Below are 14,173 nucleotides of genomic sequence, written 5' to 3' on the forward strand. Positions count from 1 at the left end.
GTACATCCACATGGGTGAACGGCAGTACTCGGCGACGAAGTCTGCATCCCACCACAAATATGACACCGAAACTGCGCTTATTTGCATGACGACTCCAGTAAATGTTGTGTCTTTTCCTATTATCAAAAGCCAATTAAGAGCTAAATTAATGACAAAACTGACCTCACGCATACATAAACGTTTTCATGTACCTAAAAATGTGCATTCAGGCGGCACGCACCGTTTATCTTACACTACACGTCTATTTACATTCATATCTAACCCACGACGAAAGGACAATAGCATTGAGGCCACGAAGTCAACCTCCACAATATAGGTAAACTCGCCTTCGCTTGCCTCTTCATGAACAATTCAGATGGTCGTGAGTTTTTAGTTGATTAACTACAGACCAGTATGGTGCGATTTGCTATTGTTCTTGCGTGCGCTCACTAAAGACGTTGTGAAAACAAAATAAAATTAAAAAAAATAAAAATAAAATAAAAAAATTTTAAGCATTCCTTTATATAATGTGCGCTCTACCTTTATATTTTTACTTCTCATAAAAATGTTTGCAATTTCTATGTCATTTATATAAAAGAACTGCTTAATTTTATTTTTAGTTTCTCCTTTTCTTACATTTTCTCGGTGTCTTAACCTATCTGTTAAGTTTTACGCATGTAGCTCAATGAGAACTTACATAAAAATCAATCCCAAAATTCCCTCCGTTCCGTTTGATTTTTCTAAATATCTCAGTCCGTGCGCCCCCTAGCGAAACTTTTTGTATTGTGTCATCGGCTGTCATCGACCTCTGAATTAAGTTTGAAATTTCAAGGCTCTAGCTCATCGAGAAGTTACTTAAAAGCAGGGATGCACCTTAACGTTAAGCTAATCGTTTATCAAAAAATTTCCACCGTTTCCGTTGAAACACTTCGAAATATTATCGATAAAGAAATTATCAAGATAAATTGTATCTCGTTTTTAACCGAAACGAAAAGCCTTCGTTAACGTTAAAAACTTTTACAAAAACGTAATACTTTATGTTTGAATTGTGCTGGCAATGCTATAGCCATGGTGAAGTCGTAAGGTGGTAACAACGAGCGCACATACACACACAAACTCCATATAATTTGTTTGTGTAATTCGTTGGTGGTAATGTCAAAAACACTCTGAGAAATGTTCGTACTGTCAAAATTCATGAGAAAAGTTGCAATCAGCTTGGCTATTGCTTTCACCTTTAATGACTCCGCCATCAATCAGCTTTGCCAGCATAGTTTGAAATTAATAATGAACATAAACGATTTGATTCCGTTTTGATATGGCAGAAAACGAAACGAAATCATTTCGTTAATTTGACGTTTTTAACGTTAATAAACGAAACGAAATGACTTTGTTTCGTTTATTAACGTTAACGTGAATTGAACGTTGAAATGTTTTAAATTCTTATTTAATTACTTCGATCCGTGCGCCACCTAACGGATTTTTTTCCATTTGTTGCATTGTCACGGTGTTCTAAGCTATGTGTAAAGTTTCACGTTCGTAGCTCAATGAGAAGTTACTTAAAAATCGATTGCAAGATTTGTATGAAAAGCGGACAAACATTCAACCGACCTAATATAAAGGAAGTAAAGAGGTATAACAAAAAAAAAATATATACAACAGCAAGTATGAACGAACCCTTTGACCAGCGTGAACCGCCACTGCTGCCTCGTAAATTATATGTTCGGTGTTTTGTTTGAAGGCGGCAATAGCGTAGCAATTTTGTTGCTTGATAATGTTGATGGTGGTGGTGGTGGTGGCGGTGGTGGTGATAGTGGCGGCAGTGATGACTGCAGCGTTGTAATGCAACATTATAATTTATTTAGTAGCTTTGTTGGTGGCAGCGGTTGGCTACTGGCTACGCACAACAGGGTTCCACAGCACAGCTGGGGTGGCAGGTCCGGTCCAGTGGCAGAGGGTCAAGTGCAATATTGTAATATTTTGCTAAATTACTGTAAATGATATAGTTGTTAAATTGTTGATTGTTTGTGTTGTTGTTGTAGTTGTTTTTGCATTATGCGTTTTGTTATTTCTTGCCATAATTGAAACATGAAAATGTGATAATAGCATAGGAGGAGTGGAAGGCAACGCAATTTTATACAAATGATTATAGGGCAGCAGGCCATTTAAGGTTTTCAGAAGGAATTAAAATGGGGATGAGGCTTTTTTCATATTTTTTTCAGTTAATAATTTGTGATTTTTATTGATTTTGCAATCAAACGTGAATCGGTTATATTTTTAACGCATTTTCAAGCTCATTGAGGTCTAAAATCGATTCTTACCTCAAACTCCATTTTACTTAGTCAATCCTATCCTCGCGCACCTTTTCGATGGAAGGCAACAAAATCACTCAAGGAATTTTTTCAATTATAAAACTTAAAAAGGAACCAATTTGATAGACAGTATTCGGACTATGAGAATAATCTAATCTAATCTAATTCTGGTTGGCCAGAAAATCTAATTATTATTCTAAGCAGCATGGCACTGCGGAAGAAAGAATACGACTCTAACAGGTGTTCATTTTCCAAATGCTTCTCAACACCAACCCCGAAATCCCTCAAGCAGCACTGATTTCGGGGTATATGCGGCATATATCAGGTCTTTTTACAATAGCTAGAGGATATTATCACATATATAGCGAAGAATATGACAGAATAGAGCTAGTTTACATTCTGATTATACAGCGGAGAGCGAAAGTGATTTTCATACGAAAATTGGCAAAATATATAGCTTGGTTAAGTCATTGAGTCCAATCAGTCTGGCGTGCTTTATCCTAAAAGCAATGGAAATGATAGTTCACAATGGCATTATATCTTACAACCTGCAGGGAGATCCACCGGAACAGTGTTTTACCAACTGCATTCTAAAATTCAGAGTACTCTCAATTACGGAGAGGTAGTACTTTGCCCCTTTCTGTATATGTTGGGCACGGGAATTTGGGTTGAAGACCCTATCCGGAAGTAGATAGAATTTTTAATTCGAATAAGAGTTGACGAAGTCGCACTAAGGGATAGCACGGTGCAGTGGCTTGTGCTATGGGGCAATATACTCATGGCCGCCGAGAGAAAATCCGGGCCCGGGGGCGAAAAAAAACACGGGCCCCCATACTAAAATTAACAAATTCTCAAAATCAAAATTACCATCTTTTACATATTTATATGCATTTGTATATACATGTATATTTAAGCATATATATGCATACATTTAAGCATATATATGCGTATATGTATATTATATTCAATGAATATATAGTTACGAAATTTAATTTATCTACACATTCATACAGATCAATATATGAGTAAATATGTTTACATAGAAATATACATATTATTCATAAATTATTAATATAAACATTAATTTTTTGAAATTTAAACCGATTGCAATCTACGAAAGGTGATTAAATTGTGGCTTGGATAGCATTTTGAGATTCCCTCGCCCCTCCAAAGTCCGGGCCCGGGGGGTAATGACCCCCTCAGCCCCCCCCCCCCCCCCCCCCCTCACCCCTTCTCTCGACGGGGCTGAATATAATATAGACTAAAGGCAAGAGAATGCGCTGCTTCAGCCATGCTCTTTCTTGCAAGAGGTAAAGTTGAAGTAGTATGTGATATAGACCTAGGAACCACTAGGTTTAACGAAGTGATAGTGTGCTCTTTAACCCTTAAATATAAAACTATACAAGAATACAGTCATCCTTTTACTAGAAATTTAAAAAAACAAGTAAAGGTGTCTAAGTTCGGGTGTAACCGAACATGATATAGCTCAGCGTGAACTTTAATTGTAATTGTAAGTGAAATATCATTGATTCAAAACTATTTTTTGCTAAGTTATAGCTTATTATTCTAGTCTACGATCCTTTTAAAATTGTTTTATATCTAAGTTGCCGTGGTCTTTAACCGATCCCGCCCATTTTTACCCGGAATTTTTTCTACTATAGGGAAAATTTGTGCACCCAATTTTATTACAATCCGTTCATTTTTCTTCGAGTTATGGCTCCCGAAACATAGAAAATTGCTTAGTCATAAAAGGGCGGTACGACGCCCATTTTTTGGTTTTTGTTTTTGTTGTTTTTATTCGCTGCACTATCTTCATATCTGCGAAAATCTCATATAGCTCGTCATTATACCTGCTGCGATACTCGCCGTGGACATCACGGACAGAACTATAAATCTTCTGGAGAAATTTTCTCTCGAATACTCCAAGAGCCATGTCATCTTCTCTCTACACCTTCCATAAGTGACTTTTAGAGCGATATTTTTGTTCGTCGAGACAGGACTTTACTTTTCAATTGCCTAAAGAAGTACTTGTTGGCAAGAGTTATTCTTCGTTTGATTGTTTTTGCTTTTAATGCTGCTTACCAAATAGACGAAATCCTTCAGTCTCGAATTTATATCCGTCAACAGTGACGTGGCTGAAAAGGCCACGATGACAGCAAGTACTTCTTCTTGTCCTCATTTACCGCAATACCCACTTTTTTTCTTCTTTATATTGTAACGAATTTACTTGCAAATCCTCTTATTTGCCCTTTTGCTATGTTCGTATCACTAAACTGATAAATAAATAACTCCAATATTGAATAATGGAAAAATGGCCTTTATTAAAGTACTTCACAATAATAACACTTATACTTTGCAACTAGCTGGCCTAATAACCAAACTGATAGCTTAAATGAAACTGACTTTCAAAATAATACTGCTATTGCTCGCTAGATAGCGTCTTAATCGAAACTGCCCATAGCGCCTCTACCGCTGATGCTTTTATACTCTGTGATTTCCTCGTGGCATCTTCTAGGCGCTTCCAGAATTTTACTTAGTTAGTTATAAATTTCTCAGCTGCAACTACAGATGTTTAATTTCTCATTTGAGTAATACTTGCACAAATTATTGTCCTCTCTTGTGGCAACTCAGATAAGATATATGTATGTGTTTGTGCATTGCTTCTCCGCTGCTCGTATACGTACATATGTGTAGACGCAATTATTGATTCGTTTATGTAGATACATAATGATTGAATTATTGATGTGAATTCACGTCACTGCTTAACATCGGCCTAGAGGTGGCAGCACCCCTTATTTTTGCTAATATTCGTAACAATATTATACCAACTCTTCGCCTCCATGTATGAACAGCTCGGCGGGTATGCCGTCATTATTTAGCACCTTGTGATTTTCCATTCTCACTTACCATTCTCACTTCGCCATAGTTGGATGCCGGAGCGTGTTTTGCATCATCGGCGATCGGGGTATCGGGTTCGTCTTCCTTAGACTCTGTACGTCAGTTACCAGGTCGCCATTATCGCTCCTGCAGGAATCTGCCCCGGTCTTGAAACTTTCCGTCATTAAAAGAGCATGCAATATGTATGGTAAACCAAAAATAATAATAATATTTTTTTGCATTAAATACCCCAGGAGATAGATCCCTCTTTTCTTCCAGAATGTAGTGTGCTAATGGGAACATTAATTGTGACCCGGACTATGAAAAGGTGGCTTATGACTCAAAAAAGAAATTGCGAGAAACAGCTGTTAAAGGTAAAAAATGCATTTCTTCAGTTTCTTAGCAGTTTTCTTTTTTTTTTTTTTTTTTTGAGTCATAGGCCGCCTTTTCATAGGCCGGGTCACAATTGGTCATCCTACACGTCTTAGGCCGACTCGATGTGCATCTAATCAGGCAGATAACTTTTTTGCTGAGAAACACAATCGAAGGATTTGCTAAGCCACCAAATCAATTTGATGATAGTTGTTCGCCCGCTTTCAAAAAAGGAAGGAAACATGTACTCCGAAAATTTAATTTTTACTCCGGCGTAGTCGTTTACTCGCTAACAGCTCGAAATACTCTGGTATGAGTAGGAATCATAAAATAAATCATTAGGGTACAAAACACCCAAAAGTTGTTTGAAAACGTCCAAATATGATTTTGACGATGGCATCAATGGCCAGTGTATGAAAAATTATCCTTTTCGCGCGCTCTCAGAGAGAAAAAATCGAATGTGGCGTTGATACCTGCCACATATCAAAAATGACTCATATTCAAGACATACTACGTAGGACATGATTAAAGTTACATTTCCTAATAGTCTTGTAATCAATATAATTTAAAATTTCCCATAGCTACAAACCTAATCCCATCATACCTTTCACTTAATTCAGTTGAATTTAATTTATTAACTTCAGTCAGTATAAAATTATCACCAACATTCCTATAGAACACCACTGTTAAGTGGCTTCTTCCGCTAGCTGCCGTCTGAACAGCCGTCGGTCCCAGCGTACCAACACACCTGCTCTGCTCAACCATTCAATTTTCTTAAATAATTAATCAAAGTATTTACTAACATATTTAACATTCGTTGCGTCGTGTCATTGCCTGATTTTCACAATCTCAATTCTACAAAAAGGCATTTAGTTACCTTTATGTTAGTTATGTATGTTATTGTTGTTGTCTTCATACTTTCCTTGATGTCTTCATAACTTATTTGTGATAAATTGAAAATAAATTTAAAGGCATGTCGCTATTCCTGCTCCCCCACCTTTTCATTGTTGTTGTGTTTTTTTTTTTTTGCCTTTCGCTGGTAACCCTTTTCGCCGTTTTACTAAGTATTTGATAATTTGTTTTGTGCTGTGCTATGTTTGCATGTTGACATATGCATGTGTGTATGTCCTTTTATGTATGTGTAATTCGCGTTTATTGATAGCTCTCAGCGGGGTACCATATATTGCAATTTTCCCTGATTTTAGTACTAAATAAAACACTCATACATATGCATATGCATGTACGTATGTATGTAATTGTATGTGTCAATGGCCAAAGTTCATGATTGTGCGTTTCACAGTTTGCCATGGAATTATTTTTCAATTAGCAGCATTTTATGATATTTTATGTTTATGACATGTTGTGACATCTTGTTTTGCTTTAAATTTGTGACAGTTTGGAAAAACGGCGTTGAATTTGGAAAAATGATATACATAGTTACATACATAAATATCTATTTTGCCTAAATAATGCTGTCTCGGATTTGTTTTTGGAAGTATTTTGCGATCATTCCAGCACCCTTCTGAGATTGTTCATCACTTCAGTATCGTTTCGGGATGGGTTTGCAAATAATTTCGGGACTATTTCAGGATAATTGCGGGAGTCTTTCTAAATCAACTCAGGTTCATTTCGGGATTGTTATCTGGATATCGGAACTATTTCGGAGTCACTGTAGAACCGTTTAAGTAAAATTTTAGGATTGTTATCGGGATCTATTCAGGCTATTTGTTCTCAGAAGTATGGATCAATGTTTGTACAGGCGCTGTTCATCATTTCAGTATCGTTTCGCGATGGGTTTGTAAAAATAATTTCGGGACTATTTCAGGCTAATTCCGGGACTCTTTCTAAATAACCTCAGGTTCATTTCGGGATTGTTATATGGATATCGGGACTATTTCGGAGTCACTGTAGAACCGTTTTTGTATAATTTTAGGATTGTTATCGGGGTCTTTTTGGGCTATTTGTTCTCAGAAGTATGGATCAATATTTGTACAGGCGCGAATATTTTGTTCCCACATAATATTGAAAACACATTATCCTTAGGTTAGCTACAACAAGAGCAGTGTGGAAAAATTTGAGATAATTTTGTGAAGTCACATCTTCTCATATCAGAGCACATGTCACAGCACATTGAAATTTGGTAGAAGAAATATATACAGACTTAAAGACTTTGCTACACATCTTAGCCCCTTTACAATTCCGAAGTAATCCAGTATAAATGGTCCTGAGATGGTCCTGAACTACCACCTCATGGTACGAAAATAGTCCTGACTTGATCTCCAAATAGTTCCAAAAATAGTCACGAAATTGTCCTGAGGTAGTCCCGAAATGGTCCTGAAGTGATCCCGAAATCATCCTAAAATAGTTAAGAATCTATTCGGAAAGAATCTCTTGAAAAGATCCCGAAGCACCACCAAAAACAGTCCTAAAATGGTTCTGCAATGTTCCGAATTGAGCTTGAAAACAATATGAAGTGAAGCAGTTGCAGTTCGATTTTGAAAATGACCCAAATACGAAAGCCTGAAGTCATACCGAAATGCTTCGGAAATAACCGCGAAGTCGGCATCATTGTCCCAAAAGTAATCCCGAACTGGCCACGAAAAGTATGTTGTTGTTGTTGTTGTAGCGATTAGGTTACTCCCCGAAGGCTTTGGGGAGTGTTATCGATGTGATGGTCCTTTGTCGGATACAAATCCGGTACGCTCCGGTACCACAGCACCTTTAAGGTGCTAGCCCGACAATCTCGGGAACGATTTATGTGGCCACATTAAACCTTCAGGCCATCCCCTCCCTCCCCACCCCCAAGTTCCATGAGGAGCTTGGGGTCGCCAGAGCCTCGTCTGTTAGTGAAACGCGATTCGCCGCTCGAAGGTGAGGTTGACAATTGGGTTGGAGAAGCTATATGTTGCGCTACACAACCCCTTGAATCCCCCACGAAGACTATAACCGACTTCTATGATAAAAGTAAAATAAAAAATAACTGTTAAATTTTGACTTTAATTTTAAAAGTCATAACCTTTATGATCTCTGTTGTATACTCAAACCATTTGGTTAGGTGAAAATACCAGCTTCTGTCCTTTATGGAGCCTTTGGAACCGTCCTGTTGTTGTTGTGGTTGTAGTGATAGGCTTGCTCCCCCAACGTTTTGGGGAGTGTTATCGATGTAATGGTCCTTTGCCGGATACAGATCCGGTACGCTCCGGTAGCGCAGCACCATTAAGGTGCTAGCCCGACAATCTCGGGAACGATTTATGTGGCCACATTAAACCTTCAGGCCATCCCCCCCCCCCCCCCCCCCCCCCCCCCAAGTTCCATGATGAGCTTGGGGTCGCCAGAGCCTCGTCTGTTAGTGAAACAGGATTCGCCGCGGATAGGTGAGGTTGACAATTGGGTTTGGAGAAGCTATATATTGCGCTGGCAACCTGAACAGTTGCGCTACACAGCCCCTTGAATCTGGTATTTTAGTCGCCTCTTAAGACAGGCATACCTACCGCGGGAATATTCTGACCCCCTAACCCGCTGGCACCGTCCTGGTATCAGGCAGCACAAAAGTTCTAAGTTCTGAAAGTAAGGTAACTGATATTTGTGGGTTGTAACCCAGAGTCTCGTAAATGCTTGACCTATTTAGTAAACTCCTAACTTTTTCTAGTCGTAAAGGAGGAGAAGTTTAGGAGACGAATATTGAGCGCCACTTTCAGAAGTTCGTAGAAGATGCAGTCCATTTTCTTAACTATCTGCGTAGAGTGACACATATCCCTCCTTACATAGTACTTCCCAACTTTCGAGGGGAAGTCTCACCTCAAAGTTCTTGTCAATGTTCAATATGAGCGAAAGGCTTTTTGCTGGACACACTGCTATCACACTGCTTCTCGTTTCAACGTCCAGACTATCTCCTGTTACTTTTGCACAGGCTGTCCGTTGTATTTTCTTCAGTTCTTTTTGGAATATTGATTTTCCAGGACTAGCCACTATAATGTTGCTTTGTACGCTTGTATTGGTCTTATGCCCGCTGACTAAAGCCACATCTCATAAGTATCAGTGCTGACCTGCTGTGGTTTACGCTAAGTAGCGCTTTGATGTATGTAACCAACTAGGCGTACTTTGCTGGAGTTCACTTAACTTTGAGGGCGAACACCCTACAATATCGATTGTCGTCTACATATACGACCTCTATTCCATTCCTGGCGAGCTCGACTAGTATCATGAACAGTGCTAGAACACACAACAGTAGAGAGGGATCCCACTTGTTGAAAGCATCCTCTATATCTAGGAGGGCAGAAAGGATATCTTGTTTGTAGCTTAGCTTTAACTAGATACCTAAAAGCTTGTCAAGAGCTTGCACCATAAGGAATGAAAAGCTTATTTACCTGTAGTTTTGATCAGAGTAGCTCCATATTTAATTTCGACCATGGGTTGAAATACCGTTTGGAATATCATCGAGATGGCGCCTACAAAAGCCATGGGACTTCTAGGGGAGAGAAACTGTTGATTTTGAAACTTAGGAAAAGGACTTCGGTGATAAGAGAGGAATTTCCCAAGCCTGATATATGTAGGTAGTAGAATTTCTAAAATTTTTGAAAGTGCACAAAATAATTAGAATTTCATTGCCAAAAACCAATGGTTTCTGGTTTGGCGCTTCTCTACGCCTGCTTCTACTAAGTATATACTGGTAATGCTTTTGTTGTTGTAATAAAATAAAAAAAAATGCCAGCAGGTTTTCTGTGAAGCTGAAGTCGGTTCGTTGTTCGGTATGAATCCGGAACATATGAGTTTTGGCAACTTCAACTTCTAGGCTGACTGCCCATCTGACCAATTTGCTATGACCGTATCAAATCTTTAAGAACATTACCAGACCCGTTTCGCGTAATTCACGCTGAAACTTGGCTGAAAGGAACTGTGTATGCTCTTATCAACTCACCTTTAATGGCACTCATTAATTCAAAATTTACATTTTGCTATACAGGTTTTGCGGTCCTATAATGAACACTGATCTTTCTAATATTGACTGCCTGAAAAAATAACTTAATTTGTTTCCTTTTTTTCTTGCAGAAACCAACCAATTAATGGGAGCTACAGATTGGACCACAGGCTATGCATCGTGCAGTCCGGGTGCTTACAGCGGCTATCGTTCGCATCCGAACCCTTACCAATACCCACATCCTACACCGAATGCGCCCACAGCCACAAGCCTACCACACTACGGCTATGACTCCACTGTCGCACCAACCTTAACGGCGGATCATCCCAACCTCCATATGCCGAGTATAATTACAGATATGCAGTCGTTATGTGCAACGGGCGATTATACGCACAGCGGCATGACGGCACCAACTGGCTCGTTTGTACCACACGCACAACCCCCCATTTGCAGTCCCACGCATTATGGTGGCGGCAAATCCGACATGGACGCGCTCAATACAACCTACCCTTCGTATAATAATTTCGCAAATGGTTACAACAATTACAACTATAATAGTTGCGCGGCTCAAGGAAGTGGATATCCAACACAAGCGGCGCATACAATGGTACTCTATCCGCAACTTTATTCAACCGTCAATCAAAATCAAATTCATGTTCATGTGCATGATAATTCCTTGACGATCAGTTCTCTAACGGGATATCGTCCAAGTATTGAGATTGGTATTGGCACTTCGGATCATGAAACATTGGGCGGGCAGGGATCGTCACAAGCACTGCATGATGGTCAAATGGGTAGTGGAAATAATGGTGGAGGTAGTGGAAATGGCGATGCAGGCAGTTTAGCAGGTGTAGTTGCAGGTGGTGCAGGTACTGCGAATGCGAGTAGTGAACATTCATTGCAGCAGTCTCATCATGAACAACAACAACAAACGCATTTAGATGTGTCTCAGGGTGGTGCCTCTGTAAGTGGTGGTGGTGAACAGCATAGTGGCGGGACACGAGACGAAGATGTTGGCGATATGGGTAATGTGTGGCGTCCATATTGACCAGTTGTTAGTACATAATGAGATTAGAAGTAGCCGCGCAGCAAGTCGTGGGCGGTAGTGCGGCCGCAAAAGCTATGTATATTAATTGCGTATTGAACTGAACTGAAAGTATAAAAAAGTAAAAGGATTGTCGTTTACTGTTATGATATATAAGTATATTATATACAGGGTGTTTTGTTACAGAACTCAAGAACATTTGGTGGAAAAATGGAGTGCATCTCATAATCCCAATTTTCAAGCAAGCAACCTTCAAAAAATCAGGACCTAAAGTATAAAATAACTCTGTCTTCTAGTAAAATCCTACACCTTTTCCAGTTTAAGTTCAGAAATTTACAATTCAAGTTCAGAAAATTACAATTCAAGCTAAGAATTTCCAATTCAAGTTCAGGAAATTACAATTCAAGTTCAGAAAATTACAATTCAAGCTAAGAATTTCCAATTCAAGTTCAGAAAATTACAATTCAAGTTCAGGGTATCCAATTCAAGTTCAGAAAATTACAATTCAAGTTCAGAAATTCCAATTTTAATTCAGAAATTTACAATTCAAGTTCAGAAAATTGCAATTCAAGTTCAGAAAATTACAATTCAAGCTAAGAATTTCCAATTCAAGTTCAGAAAATTACAATTCAAGTTCAGGGTATCCAATTCAAGTTCAGAAAATTACAATTCAAGTTCAGGGTATACAATTCAAGTTCAGAAAATTACAATTCAAGTTCAGAAATTCCAATTTTAATTCAGAAATTTACAATTCAAGTTCAGAAAATTGCAATTCAAGTTCAGAAAATTACAATTCAAGCTAAGAATTTCCAATTCAAGTTCAGAAAATTACAATTCAAGTTCAGGGTATCCAATTCAAGTTCAGAAAATTACAATTCAAGTTCAGGGTATACAATTCAAGTTCAGAAAATTACAATTCAAGTTCAGAAATTCCAATTTTAATTCAGAAATTTACAATTCAAGTTCAGAAAATTGCAATTCAAGTTCAGAAAATTACAATTCAAGCTAAGAATTTCCAATTCAAGTTCAGAAAATTACAATTCAAGTTCAGGGTATCCAATTCAAGTTCAGAAAATTACAATTCAAGTTCAGAAATTCCAATTTTAATTCAGAAATTTACAATTCAAGTTCAGAAAATTACAATTCAAGTTCAGAAAATTACAATTCAAGCTAAGAATTTCCAATTCAAGTTCAGAAAATTACAATTCAAGTTCAGGGTATCCAATTCAAGTTCAGAAAATTACAATTCAAGTTCAGAAATTCCAATTTTAATTCAGAAATTTACAATTCAAGTTCAGAAAATTGCAATTCAAGTTCAGAAAATTACAATTCAAGCTAAGAATTTCCAATTCAAGTTCAGAAAATTACAATTCAAGTTCAGGGTATCCAATTCAAGTTCAGAAAATTACAATTCAAGTTCAGGGTATACAATTCAAGTTCAGAAAATTACAATTCAAGTTCAGAAATTCCAATTTTAATTCAGAAATTTACAATTCAAGTTCAGAAAATTGCAATTCAAGTTCAGAAAATTACAATTCAAGCTAAGAATTTCCAATTCAAGTTCAGAAAATTACAATTCAAGTTCAGGGTATCCAATTCAAGTTCAGAAAATTACAATTCAAGTTCAGAAATTCCAATTTTAATTCAGAAATTTACAATTCAAGTTCAGAAAATTGCAATTCAAGTTCAGAAAATTCCAATTCAAATTCAGAAAATTACAATTCGAGTTTATAAATTTATAATTAAAGTTCAGAATTTTCATTTCAAGTTCAGCAAATTACAATGCAAATTCAGAAAATTATAAGTAGGGTCTTATTTTTCAAAAGTTATTCCAACTACGTAATGTAATACTTACATTACATATTATTTGCGTAAGTGTTGACGATTCGTTGACAATAATGGCTTGGATATGCTGTACCCCAAGTTTTCTCCAAGGCGTGTACATCTCGAGCTAAGAAATCAAATGGAGGATAACTCTTTGCAACAAGTGCATGAGGACGCTCCGGCCATGAAAGTACTTGGAAAGTAAGTGGACGGGGAGACCTCCACAGATTTGCGAGAGGCAGGTGGAGGAAGACTTGATCTGTGCACACGTTACTTGCGGGATTGTGGACGCTCCGTTGATTTCGTCATACCTTTACATAGATTATAGCCGGATGACCTTGTAACTGACCTCTCATGAGAGGTGGAAAAAGAAGAGAGGAAACGATTTTTTTTCGCTATCTCCTTCATGTGAGCAAAATTGATTTAAGTGAGTAAAGAAGTCCAATGCTTCTTTAACAGATAGCAGGCCTTCATATCATTGTATCAGATTATTAGCGCTAAGATTTACCACCTTACATACTTTAATTGCATTGCATGAAAGAAAAAATTCGTGAACAACTTTCTGAACTTGAATTGTAATTTTCTGAAATTGAATTTTAATTTTCTGAACTTGAATTGTAATTTTCTGAACTTTAAATGTATTTTTCTGAACTTGAATCGTAATTTTTTGAACTTAAATTGGAATTTTTGAACTTGAATTGCAACTTTCTGAATTTGGAGTAGAAACTCTGAACCTAAATTGTAAATTTCTGATTTTAAATTAGAAATTCTGAACTTGAATTGTAATTTTCTGAACTTAAACTGGAAAAGGTGTAGAATACCAGACTTGTAGAAAATAACATTTCGACT

At 37.5% G+C, this 14,173-nt stretch overlaps 1 protein-coding gene across 1 annotated transcript in view; it reads left to right on the top strand.

Annotated features, from left to right (window-relative positions):
- The window catches only part of lz (lozenge), a 68,937-nt gene extending 55,025 nt beyond the window's left edge, over window positions 1-13,912 (top strand). Inside the window, exon 5 of the mRNA XM_067780756.1 lies at window positions 10,587-13,912. Coding sequence (XP_067636857.1) covers window positions 10,587-11,503 — 917 coding nt within the window. The 3' untranslated portion in view covers window positions 11,504-13,912. The remainder of the gene's footprint in view (window positions 1-10,586) is intronic.
- The last annotated feature ends 261 nt before the right edge of the window (window positions 13,913-14,173 follow it).

The sequence above is a fragment of the Eurosta solidaginis genome, chromosome 4 (assembly GCF_040869045.1).
Source record: "Eurosta solidaginis isolate ZX-2024a chromosome 4, ASM4086904v1, whole genome shotgun sequence".
NCBI lineage: Eukaryota > Metazoa > Arthropoda > Insecta > Diptera > Tephritidae > Eurosta > Eurosta solidaginis.